The 13,631-nt window shown below is 50.0% G+C and overlaps 1 protein-coding gene across 1 annotated transcript in view; it reads right to left on the bottom strand.

Annotated features, from left to right (window-relative positions):
- The window catches only part of Galnt14 (polypeptide N-acetylgalactosaminyltransferase 14), a 223,097-nt gene extending 214,361 nt beyond the window's left edge, over window positions 1-8,736 (bottom strand). Inside the window, exon 1 of the mRNA XM_028873698.2 lies at window positions 8,230-8,736. Within this exon, the coding sequence (XP_028729531.1) occupies window positions 8,230-8,358 (129 nt within the window). The 5' untranslated portion in view covers window positions 8,359-8,736. The remainder of the gene's footprint in view (window positions 1-8,229) is intronic.
- Between the last annotated feature and the right edge of the window lie 4,895 nt (window positions 8,737-13,631).

Below are 13,631 nucleotides of genomic sequence, written 5' to 3'. Positions count from 1 at the left end.
GTAATCTCAACACTGGGAGAGGGAAACAGAAGACTCCTGCAGCTTGCTGGCTGCTAGTCTAGCTGAACCCCGTTTCCAAAAGAAAGATGGAGAGCAATTAAGAAAGACACCCTGATGTCCACCTCTGGCCTTCACACACATGCACACACACACACACACACACACACACACACACACACACACACACACACACACACACAATTATGCATAGCCATATGTCTCCCTTCAGAATTACTCACTAACCTGAATTGGCTCTCACTGCAGGCCGGATGCTAAGGCATCAACTCTGCTATGGTGTGCTGTTCCCAGTTCACAGCAGAGGCGAGCGAGCCAGGAGGAGAAAAAGCTGAGTTAGGCCTGGCACTACCAAAGGCAGAAAGACACCCTTGGCTGCCACGTGTATAAGTAAAGCCATACCTAATTTTGACACAATGGAGGCGCTAAGGTGGGCTGGAATTTATCACCTGGTTCTCATGAGTGCCTGGGGCTGCAGAAGGGGTAAACTCACCACTTAGTTCAAGCTAGCGCAGGCACTGGGCAGAGCCAGCTGCCAGCTGCAGAGGGCACAGGACACATCAAACTCACGTCCCCAAACAGATGGCCAGACTATCATTCTGGGTCTCTGGAGTGGGTGTGCAGAAGCCATGGCAGGGTTCATGGTCTCCCCGCTAAGAGCAGAGCTGAGGAACTGTCCCCGATTTCTAATTCAGATTATTTTCCAAAAACACATCAGGGACTTTGCGACACTCTGGGTGAGTGACAAGCGTGTAAACGTTAGAAATCAAACAAAGGCACACAAAGCATGTCTCTACCAAACCGGTTCCTGGGAGCCCGGTGAAGGGTCCAATTTCCTGGAAATTTGGGGTGGCGGGGTGTAGCAAAGAAAGCAGGGTGGGTAGAAATCCTGAGCTTTGGGCATCGGCAGACAGCAGGCTTATTCTGTCCCTGCTTGGTTTACAAATGACCTCTGAGGAACCCAAGTGAGCAACTGAGTGTTCTGGAGAGACAAGCAGCCCTAAAGAAAGGCACCTTCTGGACAGACAGACAGACAGACACTCATTTGACTGCTTTACTCTTGTGATTTCCCTGTCTTGAGCAGGTGTTAAGTCTGTGCTTCCAGGCAAGGGAGGGTGGAATTGAACTGCTGGTCTTTGTTTTGAAAAATGCCAGGCCCTGTTGAGAAGCCAAGGTTACAGAGTGCCATGGCCCCCAGGCTAACTCAGACATGTCCCTAGTGCACAACCCTTGGGTCCTGAGATGGGGCTTCCTGCCTGGAGCTGGGGTAAAGAGAACCAGGGAAGCAAAGGGGAGTCAGAACATGGACCGACACTTGGTTCTGAGGACCAGATAAAGGGGCTTTGCAAAGCTCTCTGGGTCACGGATCGACCAAAAACCGAACCCGGGTAAATTTCTCACAGAGGTGATGGAAATGTTAATAGCACAGGGCTTAAACTTTTTTAAGTACATGAAAGACATTTTTAAAGATTGAAAAAGCCCATTCTAGAAAGGAAAGGCAAGCTATTTCCTAAGATCCCAACCGCCCACTTTGGATTTTTGCAACCCTGCTGCAGGAGCAGGTAATGCTCTGGGCTACCAATAAATAGCACCCCGATACCCTGGCTCCAAGAACAGCCTCAGAAGGGAAGCTGGTCCAGCACCTTGCACGGGCATCTGCACGGCAAATGAGAGGCTAGGAGTGCATCTGATAATAGACTGACTCTGGTGATGCCAGGGCCCAAATCTCCTGGACAGAATCCAATGTGCACAAGCCAAGTGCCACCAGATTCATAGTGGCCTTCTGTGAAGTTTGTAACTTTTTTTTTTTAATTGGAGAAATTAACTGCTTGATGGGAAATAGAACAACGGGGTTGTATAGTTAAGGTGCTCGTGGTAGGCAAATATGACAGAAAGACGAGGTATTTTCTAATAGCATCTGCTGCATTTCTAGTACCTTCTGAGACATTTGCATAGGCTGGAGGCACTTTACTCCAAGCTTTTACATTTCTAATACCTCCCTCAAAAATTACCCTCCGGCCTTTTTACTAAGCCTTTGGACTAAATTTAGTTTCTTGGAAATAAGAGACAAGAAATTCTGCTCCTTTATTTTATTTTATTTTTTTTAAATCTGTCAGTTATTATACGATTTTCCAAATGGCAAACAAATGCCAGGAGAGAGAAGAAATGAACACGCCTTCTTCGGGTCTTTTTAAGTGATATGGTATTTATCATTAATACACAGTGTGAATAAAACATCAAACTTGTCACGTGGTTTTCACTAGAAATTAGAGATTTGATGAATAATTTGGGGGTAGAGAGCCAGCATTTAATCAGCACAGAAAAAAGTCAAGTTCAAAGAAATCTTTACTTTAGCTGTTCATAGAGCCAGTCTTTCTTATGTGTGCATGTGTGTGCATGTGCATGAGTGTGTACATGAGTGTGTGCATGAGTGTGTGCATGAGTGTATACATAAGGATAGAGCCCTACCTAGGTCAACCTCAGGTGTCATTGCTCAGAAATTGTGTGTGTGTGTGTGTGTGTGTGTGTGTGTGTGTGTGTGTGTGTGATGTATGTTTGAGAGTTTGCACGTGTATGTTTGTGCACGTGGAGGTCAAAGGTAGACACCAGGTATCTTCCACAGTCGCTCTCCACCTTAGCTTTTGAGACAGGCTCCATGGCTGAAGCCTGAGCTCAGCAGCTTGGCTCGTCTACCTGGACAGTGAGTGCCAAGTATCTGCCTATCTCTGCCTCCTAAGATCTGGTTTTACAGATGTGCACTCCACAGCTGGCTTGTTTTTTTTAGGTAAATGTAGATGAGGCAAACTCAGGTCCTCAAGCTTGTGCAGCGAGCACTTCATCAGAGCCGTCTCTCCAACCCCAACCTTGTTCTTTGAGACAAGGTCTTTCCACCAGCCTAGGACTCACTGACTCGGTGGGAACCCTGCCTCTGCCTCAGTAGAGCTGGGATTACAAGAGCATACTACCCTGACTGCCTTTGGATGTGGGTGCTGGGCATAGAACTCTGGTCCTCATGCTTGAGCAGCAAGTAAGCAAGCACTTCACTGAGTTATGAGTCCAGCTCCTAGAACATCCTTTCATGAAACTAAGAAAAAGATCCAATTACTGAAACAGGACTGCAGCAGTTTGTCCTTGTCCACGTCGCTCAGACTGTGACGCACTGAGCAGAGGGTTATATCAGGCCTGTGATGACATCATCATTAGGAGACCAGGGACATTTCGTAGCACAATGAGATAAGGAGAACAAGGATCTGATTGCCTATAACCAGATAGAGTCTAATAGTTGGGCAGTCTCCAGCCCAGGAACTCTCTCCCCTAGCTACACCATTCTCAACTTCTCCGAAGAAGCAGCGGAAGGATGTCCACTGTTCTCGCTTTAGAAATAAACTGACTCTCACCACCATGCTGGTATTGGAGCTTTTAAAAAATATATCCCAACGTGAAGGTCTCAGAAGCAAGGTCTCTCCATACGCATTTCCTCCTGTTTCCTGGTCCCAGTTCTCTGCCAAGGGCAAGGCCAAGAACCTGGAATCTCTCATCCCTAGGGCAAGCCACATAATACTAGGACTTCTCTTTACCCAAAGCAAGCCATAAAACCTCAAAAGATTAATCTAATGCACTCTGTGTGTTAGAGATGGCAATAAAGGAATTCTCTGACCTACCTTGTCTGACAGTAGATCTAAAGCCCTTCATTCTACAAAGGGTGCTGCCCACACCCAGGAGGAAAGAATGCTGTTCAGATAGTTTAAAGGATCTAAACAGGCCTTGCTGCTTCCCTGCCCCAGTCTCCTGCTTTGGAATGTACCCTTTTTTCCAGTGGTATGTCCTCTACAGCTGTCTATTCCCACCAGATCTACAATGTGAGGTCTTTGACAGTACACGCTGGGTCTTTGGGATTTTCAATCTGAAGGCTTCCATGGCATGTAAAACTACAATCAATTTTCCCTTATTAGCTTGTCTTTTGCTTTAGAGGTGTGGACCACAGCTTTATGATAAGGAGGAAAGACATCATTCCACCCCTACACTGGAGAGAAGCCTCAGCAAGAGGCAAGTTTCCCCTAGGCTTCTGCATATCCAGGAACAGGGTCCCCCCATGATTGTATCCTTGTTTCCTACAAATGCCTCGTGGACTGTACTCATTCAGAACCCGAGCTTTCCCCCATGGTAGACAAATGTACCAACTGTATTCTTACTGTCAAGAACACAACCTCAGTCTAACGGGTAAGACTTGATGGGGAAAGCGCTTGCCTTGAAACCATGAAGACCTAAGTTCATATCCCTGAAGCCCACGTAAAAGCAGGCCACAACAGACAACCCATGTCTGAAATCCCAGGGTTCCTACATCAAGAAGAGAAGCAGAGACGTAAGAGAGCCCCGACCCTCTCGCCCCAGCTAGCCTGGCCTATGCAGCAGAAACACAGCAAAGGAACCCCCATCTCAAACAATGTGGAAGGCGAGGACCCAAACATGCTTGCACGCGCGCGCGCACACACACACACACACACACACACACACACACACACACACACACACACACGGAAACTCTCCACAGGCAGAGAAGCTCCAGAAAGTAGATGAGCTCACACTGTACCCACCTCCAACCTTGCTGAATCACCCACAAGTGGAGACTTAGGCTGTCCATCTAATTTAAACACGAGGTGAGCAGTCCCCAGAACATTCCTCATCCTGTTCTTGTCCTGATGCTATCCTTGAAAAAGCCTCTGTATCTCTGCCCAAATATCATCATTTAATCTCTCCTGTAAAACAAAGTATTAGCTCCCTTGTTGGCTTCTGGGAAGATTAAATGAGCTAATATGGGAAACGAAGTCTGTGAGCTGGAAAAGCACTACATTATGGGTTTCTACCTCCTGCGTGCAAAGGTTCACACTGACTTAGTTGTGATCACACTCGTAGAGGAGACGACTCATTTGGCCATGTTCACACAAAGCAACAAAACAACAGACTTGGCATTCTTCATCTATTTCTCAAGTGCTGCTTTACAGTCACATGACACATTCGCAGAAGGGCTAATTCTAGGACCTTCTCCCAAATCAACAGAATCATAATCTCCATAATAAACTCAAGAATCTCTATGCCAGTCAAGTTCTCCAGACAATTCTAACATGCAGTCAAGTTGGGGGAGAATACTGTGTTCCTCTAGACACATCACACAAAGTTTCCGTTCACACCAATCATGGGACATAAAGCTGCCTGGTCTCATCTTTCCTGAGATACACACTGCGAAAGGATAGTTTTATGTCAGCTTGATACAAACTAAAGTCATCTGAGGGGAGGGAACCTCAGTTAAGAAAATGCCTCCCAGCACTCGGGAGGCAGAGGCAGGCGGATCTCTGTGAGTTCGACGCCAGCCTGGTCTACAGAGTGAGATCCAGGACAGGCTCCAAAACTACACAGAGAAACCCTGTTTCGGGAAAAAGAGAGGGGGGGGAGAAAAGGAAGAAAGGAAGGAAGGAAGGGAGGGAGGGAGGGAGGGAGGGAGGGAGGGAGGAGGGAGGAGAGAGAGAGAGAGAGAGAGAGAAAGAAAGAAAGAAAGAAAGAAAGAAAGAAAGAAAGAAAGAAAGAAAGAAAGAAAGAAAGAAAGAAAGAGGGAAAATGCCTCCATATGATTGGGCTGTGGACAGGCTTGTAGGGCATTTTCTTAATTAGTGATCAATGGGGGAGGGCTCAGCCCATTGTGGCTGGTGCCATCCCTGGGCTGCTGGTCCTAGGTTCTATAAGAAAGCAGGCTGAGCAAGCCATGGGGAGCAAGCTAGTAAGCAGCACCCCTCCATGACCTCTGTATCAGCTCCTGCCTCCAGGTTCTGGCGCTGAGTTCCTGTTTCAACTTCCTTTGATGCTGACAGTGACAAGAAAGTGTAAGCCAAATAAACTCTTTTGGTCATGGTGTTTCATCACTGCAATAGTGACCGTAATTAAGACTAAGACACACACACACACAGATCCAGAAAAATGCTCATCCATAAATATATATAAAAATATACACAAGACATTTATGGAGACACACATAAAAGTGAAAATGGGTTGTAGAAGAACACTAACCCAAAAGGGGGGAGAGAGTACACCTAATAATAAAATGTGGTCAAATCTCAAGAGCTAAAGAATAAATGAGACTTTTAGAAGGATATACAAAAATGAGGAGTGGGTCAAATGTTCAGGCAAAGAACAGGCTTCTTCCTCATATGAGACCACTCATCGCTTACACATCGCTTGATGATTCTACATCACCAAGGAACTCCCAGAGCTTTTACACACACACACACACACACACACACACACACACACACACACACACACAACCAAAGGCAGCACCCAAAACTAGCACAGTGCCTGTTAGGTACATAGCTCCTCCTGTCACTAAATGTGTGTTGAGCACAGACCATGATTAAAAGGTGAGAAAGGTGTAGCAACACAGAGCACCTCCAAAAGAAAAAGAGCTCTTGTCCCAGATCCCTGGGGCAAAACTAGGAATAAGTCAGCTTAAGGTAATGAGATTCAGTCCAAAACAGAGAAAGTTCATGTCCCTGCAGGCATCATTAACTGCATCACACAGAGCAGAACTGCCTAGGGAAAAAAGAAGAAAAAAATCCCTGCAGATCTGTGGTCAGGGTCTGCATCAGTGAGAAAATAGATCCTGTACTACAAAGACTGGCTGATGGACATGCCAATCCACGGTATCACTTCCCTATGTAACCCCCTCCCTAGACCCTAATGTCCGTGGCCCTCCCTAATTAGACCCTTACAAGCTGCCCCCTGCCACCTCAGTCCCCTGATCTCCAATGCCCTCTGCCGACTGGCCAATGGTGCATCCTTCTCAACTGTTCTCGACTGTTGTGTCCTCCTCCAGGAAGCCCGGGTTCTCATGACACCCGGGGCAGTGAAACCATTTGGCTGTCAGTCCTGCACGTCCCGGACCACGGACGAATAAAACCTAGGAGCAAACCCTGGACCTCGGCATTTCGTGGCAGCTCACACATAGCCGGGGTATATGGGTGCTAACTAAATGCTTGTTTTGATCAGCTAACATTGGCGAGATTGCAAAACACAAGTAACAGTGGACTTGGTTAAGAGGAGAGTCTATAGGATCCAAGTGGGCAAATCCTGAATGTGGAGGTTTGAGTTCAAATCCAGAATGATCTAAGTAAGGTGAGTTATTTAAAGACTCTTAACCTGTTTCCCCATCTATGAAGTAAGAACACTATTCAACAAGAAAGCGCCCACTGTGCACTCAGCACACAGTAGGCCCTCCCTGCTATACTCGGTGATGAGATCCCCTCCTATTCAACACACTGGTACTCATCAGTCTTCCTCTTTCAGACCACAAGCTCCTCCAAGGCCCTCTCCCACTCCTACAGACTGCCCTGAACTCATAAAGGTTGTTTAGCTGCCAGCAAATCCCCCAGAGGCCTCGCTCTCTTTCCCCTGTTCAAGGCTGTGGAAAAGGACAAGGGCTCTGAATCTCAAGCGTGAACCTGTAGGGGGAACCTCCCACTCCTTTGGGCTGCACCCCTGGTCAAGAGTTAGAAAAGCCACTTGGATTCCCATTTCCCCAACTCCCTGCCGGTAGGAAGCTTTCTGTTCTTGGGGGCTCCTTTGTGGTGTTCTGAACGCATTCAACTTCCACCACAGCTAACGGGCTGGAGAACAGGTTACAGAGCCAGGTGCCACCAGGCCAGGCCGGGTGGGCAGGGAAGGCACCGGCTGGGAAAGCTCCAGGGAGCTCGCTAGTGTGGCTCACGTGCGCTGCGCACCCGGATCATCAACCTCCTCCCCTGGGGCCTGGCAGCAGCGGAGGGAAGGAGGTCCAAACATGCAGACTTCTCACGGGTGCCAGCATCGCCAACCCAGCCAACCTCCAGTGACCCTCCAGCGGCCCCCACTGACTGCCAGTCCCAGGGTGGCTGGCCCGCAGCGCCCCCTCGGCCACCGGACTGCTACTTAAGTTGGGAGCCCCGCTCTGTCCACGAGCGCGCGCCCACCACCCACACCCACTGGCACTTACACACGCCAGGGATTCGGAGACGCCCGGAGCTTCTTAAATTCCTCAAGCACCTCCCCATGGCCGCATCCCGCGCCTGTTACCTGCTCGCGGCACCCAGACCCCGCTGCCTTGGAACCCTGAAACCCCGCGCGCGTAAACCGCGCGCCCTCCCACCGGCCAGTGCCCCGCGCCCTGCGCGCCACCAAACGGCATACCTTGGGGGTCTGCACTTCGGGTCCCAGCGGCACCTCCAACTTCCTCTTGGTGACCCAGAAGAACAGCAGCACGGTGATCCAGAGCACCCCGAAGATGGGCAGCGCCAGGCGGCGAGTCAGGCGCCGCATGGTCCCCTCTGCCTGCTCCTCTCGGCGGCGACGCGTCCCTGGGGCACCCCCCGGCGGTCAGGGGCGGCGGGGCACGAGTCGCCGAGCGCCTCGCTCTAAGAGAAACGCTGCTCCCGGGATCCCGATGTTGGGTGGTGGGATCCTGCCCCGCCCGCTTCGGAGAGAAGCCGGGGCGAGGGGCGAGGGGCGCGGGAGACTCGAGACGCGACCGGGAAGGGGCGAGGGGCAGCTCAGTCGGGCGCCCGCTCCAGCCGGAGAGCCGCGGTGACCGCCGAGATGCTGCTGCTCGCCGCGGCTGCCTTTGCCCGCGGCTGCCGCGAGGGAAACTGACTGGAGCAGCCGGGAAGGTGGAATCTGAGGCTGTGCCCGGCACCCCCGGAGGAGCACGAGGAGGAGGGAGCGCGGAGGGAGGGCGGGCCCGACAGACAGACTGACTCCCAGGGAGAAGAGAGCGGGGCGGGAGCGAACCCGGCTCTGAGAGGGGGCGCTACCGCCTCCCGCCGACCGAGGAGCACCGTGCTCGTTCAGGGACCTTGGTTGCAGCTCTCGGACCATCCCGGGCTGGGGCCGTGAGGGGCGGGACAGGGCGGGCACAGGTGACAGGAATGCTAGCTACGCCCGCTGCAAGCTGAGACTTAAGGACCGGACCAGGACCAACCCGCGCCAGGTGAAGCACTGCCTGGGAGGAGTTCCCGTTCGCCGCGGGGCGCTGCACGTGGAGCTCGCATCAGGGTCCTGTAGCCCCGGAGCCAACACGGGGAGAGTGGGGCTGACCCAGATGCTGCCTCAAGTCCAGGCTCGCTTGCTTGGCCATTCAGGGCCAAGGTCGAGTTCAGCCATCTCCCCAGGGCATGTCTTTGCCTGTGAGCAGGTGCCTGGCAACTTTCTCTGCTTAATGGAAAACTGAGCCGGGTCTAAATTTAACTTGAAAGATGTCCTTTTAAAAATTAAGGCAAAAATTATCTCCCTGAGGAGTTTTCTCTCCTTGTAAAGTACCGGGGCTTGCTGGAGAGGGGACCTAAAGTTAGGGCAACTACAGGAAGCTGTGAGAAAGTGATGGTGGGAATTGGAGCACTAGGTACACGCAAGTCTCTTTCAAAATCCCTTCCCCAACTGCTTTTAAGGAATATGCCCTCCAGTTACAGACAAAAGTCACTAGGATTTAGAGACAGGGGACATTCTGAATCCAGTTCCCACACAGGCCTGAGGTAGGCTGGCATTCCAACCATATCTCTAGAATAGGGAATGGTTCCTAACCAAGCCTACCTACATCAACCGTGCAAATCACAGCTGCATCCTATACCTTCCCTATTAGATTCCGCGTCTTAAAATGGATGTGAACACTGAATGCCAGGCATCTATCTGTCTTCCCTGAGAGTTCAGAGAGAAAAGGTAAAAATCTTGCGCAGTCTGGGGAGCCGTGGCCACTGGAGCCACACCGTTTGAGTTAGAGGGATCCTGGCTCCAAGTTTCTTCAGGTGAGAATGACGCAGCAAGTAATGCGGCTGCATCTTCCCTACATCTTCATTCACGGAGCTAGAGCTCGGCATCAGGGCAGCGTCCACACCTGACTACAGGTAGGAAAGGTGTCAATCAAGTCTCCAGGTTTCCTCCAGGGCTATGGAGCCCTCAAGACACATGCTCAGAAACAGCGGAGCCCACACAAAGCCTCCGGTGTTTGGTACCGGTACCGGACCTTGTGTTTCAGCCATAAGGCAGCCCTGCCCAACAGCCCTGGAGAGTCCTGGAGGTAAGAGGCTGGAGGTTAAGAAACTGGGGGGTTGGAAACAGCTGTGGAAATCCAACAGCCAGAAAAAAAAAAGCTTGCCAGCCCGTTTCCAGATGCAGCTGAGTTTGCTGAGCACCACACAGACCCCCGCTGACTGCTGATGTCCCACACTTGTCTCTTTGTTGGACTCCTAACCTCCTACTCTCCAGTTAATGCTTCAGGCAGCCAAAGGCCTGGGTAAATAACTGCCGTAGGAGGGCTGGGACGCGGCAGCTTTCTGAGCCCCCCGATCTATTCCAGGAGCCTCACCCTAGGTCCCTGATCCTGGACCTCCAAAGTGTTCTGTGTCGGTTCTGCAGGGGACCCACCCCCACCCCTCAAGCAAACTGTGGAGCTGCTCAGTGCTCTAGGCAGGCGCAGCAGCAGCAGCAGCAGAGTCCATTGCTCAGCGCTTTGTGATGCTGCTGCTTCTGAGTAACAGATGGCAGACAGTTACACAACACCACCGCCAAGCTCCTGAGATGGTGCAGCCCCACACTGCCTGCTGCCGAGGTGCTTCATTCAGACTGGCTGGCATATGGGGAAACCAAGGCCCTGGGGTGAGACGTCTCCGGAGGAAGGCCTGTATAATGCTGGGGAGACTGGAGATTCTCTTCTAAAGCAAGCACTTGCTCTTACATCGTTATTTCGTCTTCCTCTCACATAGGGAGGAGTGCCTGGGCCTTGACAGATTTCTAAAGAATCCAATTTTGCTAAGTGCCATTACCTGACCCAACCAAAGGGCATATTGGCATTTGAATTGGAGTAGATTACAGGTGAGTCTTTAATCTCCGTGCAGATCCCAGCACTGTAGATCTCTCCTGAGATCCAATATATGTAGAGGTCCCCAAGCTTGGACAGATATTTAAAACTGTTTCGTCACCAGGCTTGGGGGCTTGGCAATGGTTCAGTCTGTAAAGTGCAAGTACAAGGTTCTGAGTCCCATTGCCAGAACTCACTTAGAAAGGAAGGAAGGAAGAGAGAAGGAAAGGAAGGAAGGAAGGAAGGAAGGAAGGAAGGAAGGAAGGAAGGAAGGAAGGAAGGAAGGGAAAAAAAGGAAGCTGTACTTCATAAACCCAGAGCTGAGGAGGCAGAGACAGGACGGTCCCTAAAGGTTCACTAGCCAGCTACCCTAGTCTGCTTGGTGAGTTCCAGGCCAGCTGGAGACCCTGCCTTAAAAACACAAGATGAAAGATGCCTGAGAAAAACATCCAAGGTTATCCTCTGGTTCCCACATGCCTGTGCTTATCCACTCACACACTAATACAAAACAGCCTAAATAACACAGTGCTCAATTGATCCCACAGGGGGCATTAACTCTATCACTGGTGACCAACCCAAACTACAGCTTTCTCATCATGATCAATAGAGGGAGAAAAAGCTCCGAGCAAAAGATTTTGGCAGGAAATGAAAAAAGAAAACAACAACAACAAAAAAAAATCTGCTCTGAATTAGGACTCTCATTTAGCAGCCTAAATAGAGCTGCCTCCTGGTCACGATTCTTGAGCCAGTTCATATTTCTCCAGGTTCCAATTCTGCCCCTGTATAACGGGGCATTCTTGCAAAGAACCCCTCAGCTGACACATTTCCGAGTCTAACCCTGCCTATTCCCCTGGATTTGGACGCTGCGCCGCTCCTGTCGTTGGTAAGTTCAGGAGAAGCTGTTCCCTCCTCACAGGCGAAGACATTAGAGAGCAAATTGGGTAGTGGAGCAGATGTGAGTCATTCATGTTAGTATAAAAACTACAGAATAAAACCCATTATGGTCCCAGAAAGCTGTGTAAAGCAGCATATGGAGCAAATGTAAGCTGGAAACAGGAGGAAGCTGTGAAGTCCGATGCATATGCTCTCCGGCGGCGGTGGTGTGTGCTGTGGGTTTTCACACTTCGGCTTTCGGTTTCTTTTAGCTGTCTGCCTGGGCCTGTCACTCTCCATCAGCTCCCTGCACAGGCGGCAGCACCCTTTGTTCCTTCTGGATCGAGTCCCTCCTCGCTGCCCACCCGGGAGCGTGCATGTGTGTGTGTGTTCTTGCACGGGTGGCTGCATGCGTATCTTGCCATCTGAACACTCACCAGACCTGTCACCGCCCCTGCGTGTGATGCCCCTAACAGCCAGCCTCACAGATTTTTGACCTACTGGGGCTAGGTGGTATTCTGTGGAAAAGTTTATCTTTTCTAGGCCAGGGGGAAAGGTGAACAGGGGCAAGGCAGATGGTGGCTGGCTCAGTAAGATGAGAGGCTGGCATGCTGTTCCAGCCCTGGCCGGGTTCCCCAGAAAAAAAAAAAAAAAAAAGTGATAGGGAGAATTCAAAGATGCCTGTCTTTATTCCACAGCCCTACAGTCTTTGAGCCAGCCCCTGCAGTGGGCCCTGCTCAAGTGTTAGCTGTAAATAATGCATCAACCCCCTCTGCTTCTGCGTTCTTGTTTTTTTCTCTCTACTGTAGATCCTGTCAAAAAAAAATCACACGTCCCGGGTCTCCTACCAAGGCTTTTTCTGCACTGAGCGATGGAATCATCTGGGCTGAGTGCAAAGGAGAAGGAGCTATTACCAAGCCCATGCCCGCCCATTCGGCCACGTTGGTACCTTTTCGTCAGAGGAGTAAAGCCGGATGCCTTTCCCCCTCATCTTTGATGAGGACATGGGTGGCTCTATCTATGTACAGGTTAAGGCACCTGGCGGTCACCTCTCTGAACCTTTATCTATTAAACATTTTACTTTATGCTCCCACCACCTCAGCCCTTCCCTCCGCCTTTTTATTTTCTTATGCACTACTCTATAATTTGTTTCCTTCAAAGGGATTTAGATTTTTGCATTTCAAAAGCCTGCTTTTCCATTATTTTGAAATACCCCCCAAACTTTCTTTGTTCCTTATCCAAATGCCAAGCGTAAAATTTACTACGGCTACAATGATAGGTCTTATCTGACTGTAGAAACTGGTTTGATAATCAGGGATGGTGGCCCCTCCCCCACGTTTTGCATAGAAAATGCAATGTTCTTGCTAGTGTGAAGGAGTGACTCAGCTTAATGAAAAGAGAAAAAAAAAACAGAAGGAAAATCTTTAACTCAAATTAGCTAGTGAAGAGCCTAGTCTGCAGAATCGGGAAACACAATGGCGGTTGTCATGCCCTGGATCCCACCTGCTTTATATATGATAGTCACATATAATCCATCTTTATTGGTAGGCTTCAGCTTGAAGGTATGAGCCTACAGTCAAAGTGAACAGGAAAGCTAAGTCTATAGGCCTCTCGAATCTGCCAGGAACTTCAAAGAGGTGCCAAGCACGCCCTAAGAGTGGATAGCCACTCGGACAACCACCCGAGGCCGAGGGCACCTTTCCTGTAGCGTTACTAGCTGAAAAGAGTGGCCCCAGTGCCTCAGTTTGCTTGGGTTTCTTGTACTCATATTTCTGGCACAATTGTCAACAATGTCCCCTGTCATGCTCAAGACATTTGTGGTATAGATAATAAATTTGATGAATAAGAAAGATTGCTTAAAACATGGGTC

This window comes from Peromyscus leucopus, chromosome 22, assembly GCF_004664715.2.
Source record: "Peromyscus leucopus breed LL Stock chromosome 22, UCI_PerLeu_2.1, whole genome shotgun sequence".
Taxonomy (NCBI): domain Eukaryota; kingdom Metazoa; phylum Chordata; class Mammalia; order Rodentia; family Cricetidae; genus Peromyscus; species Peromyscus leucopus.
Note: the sequence above shows the minus strand (reverse complement) of the source record. Positions and strands in the feature narration are given on the sequence as shown.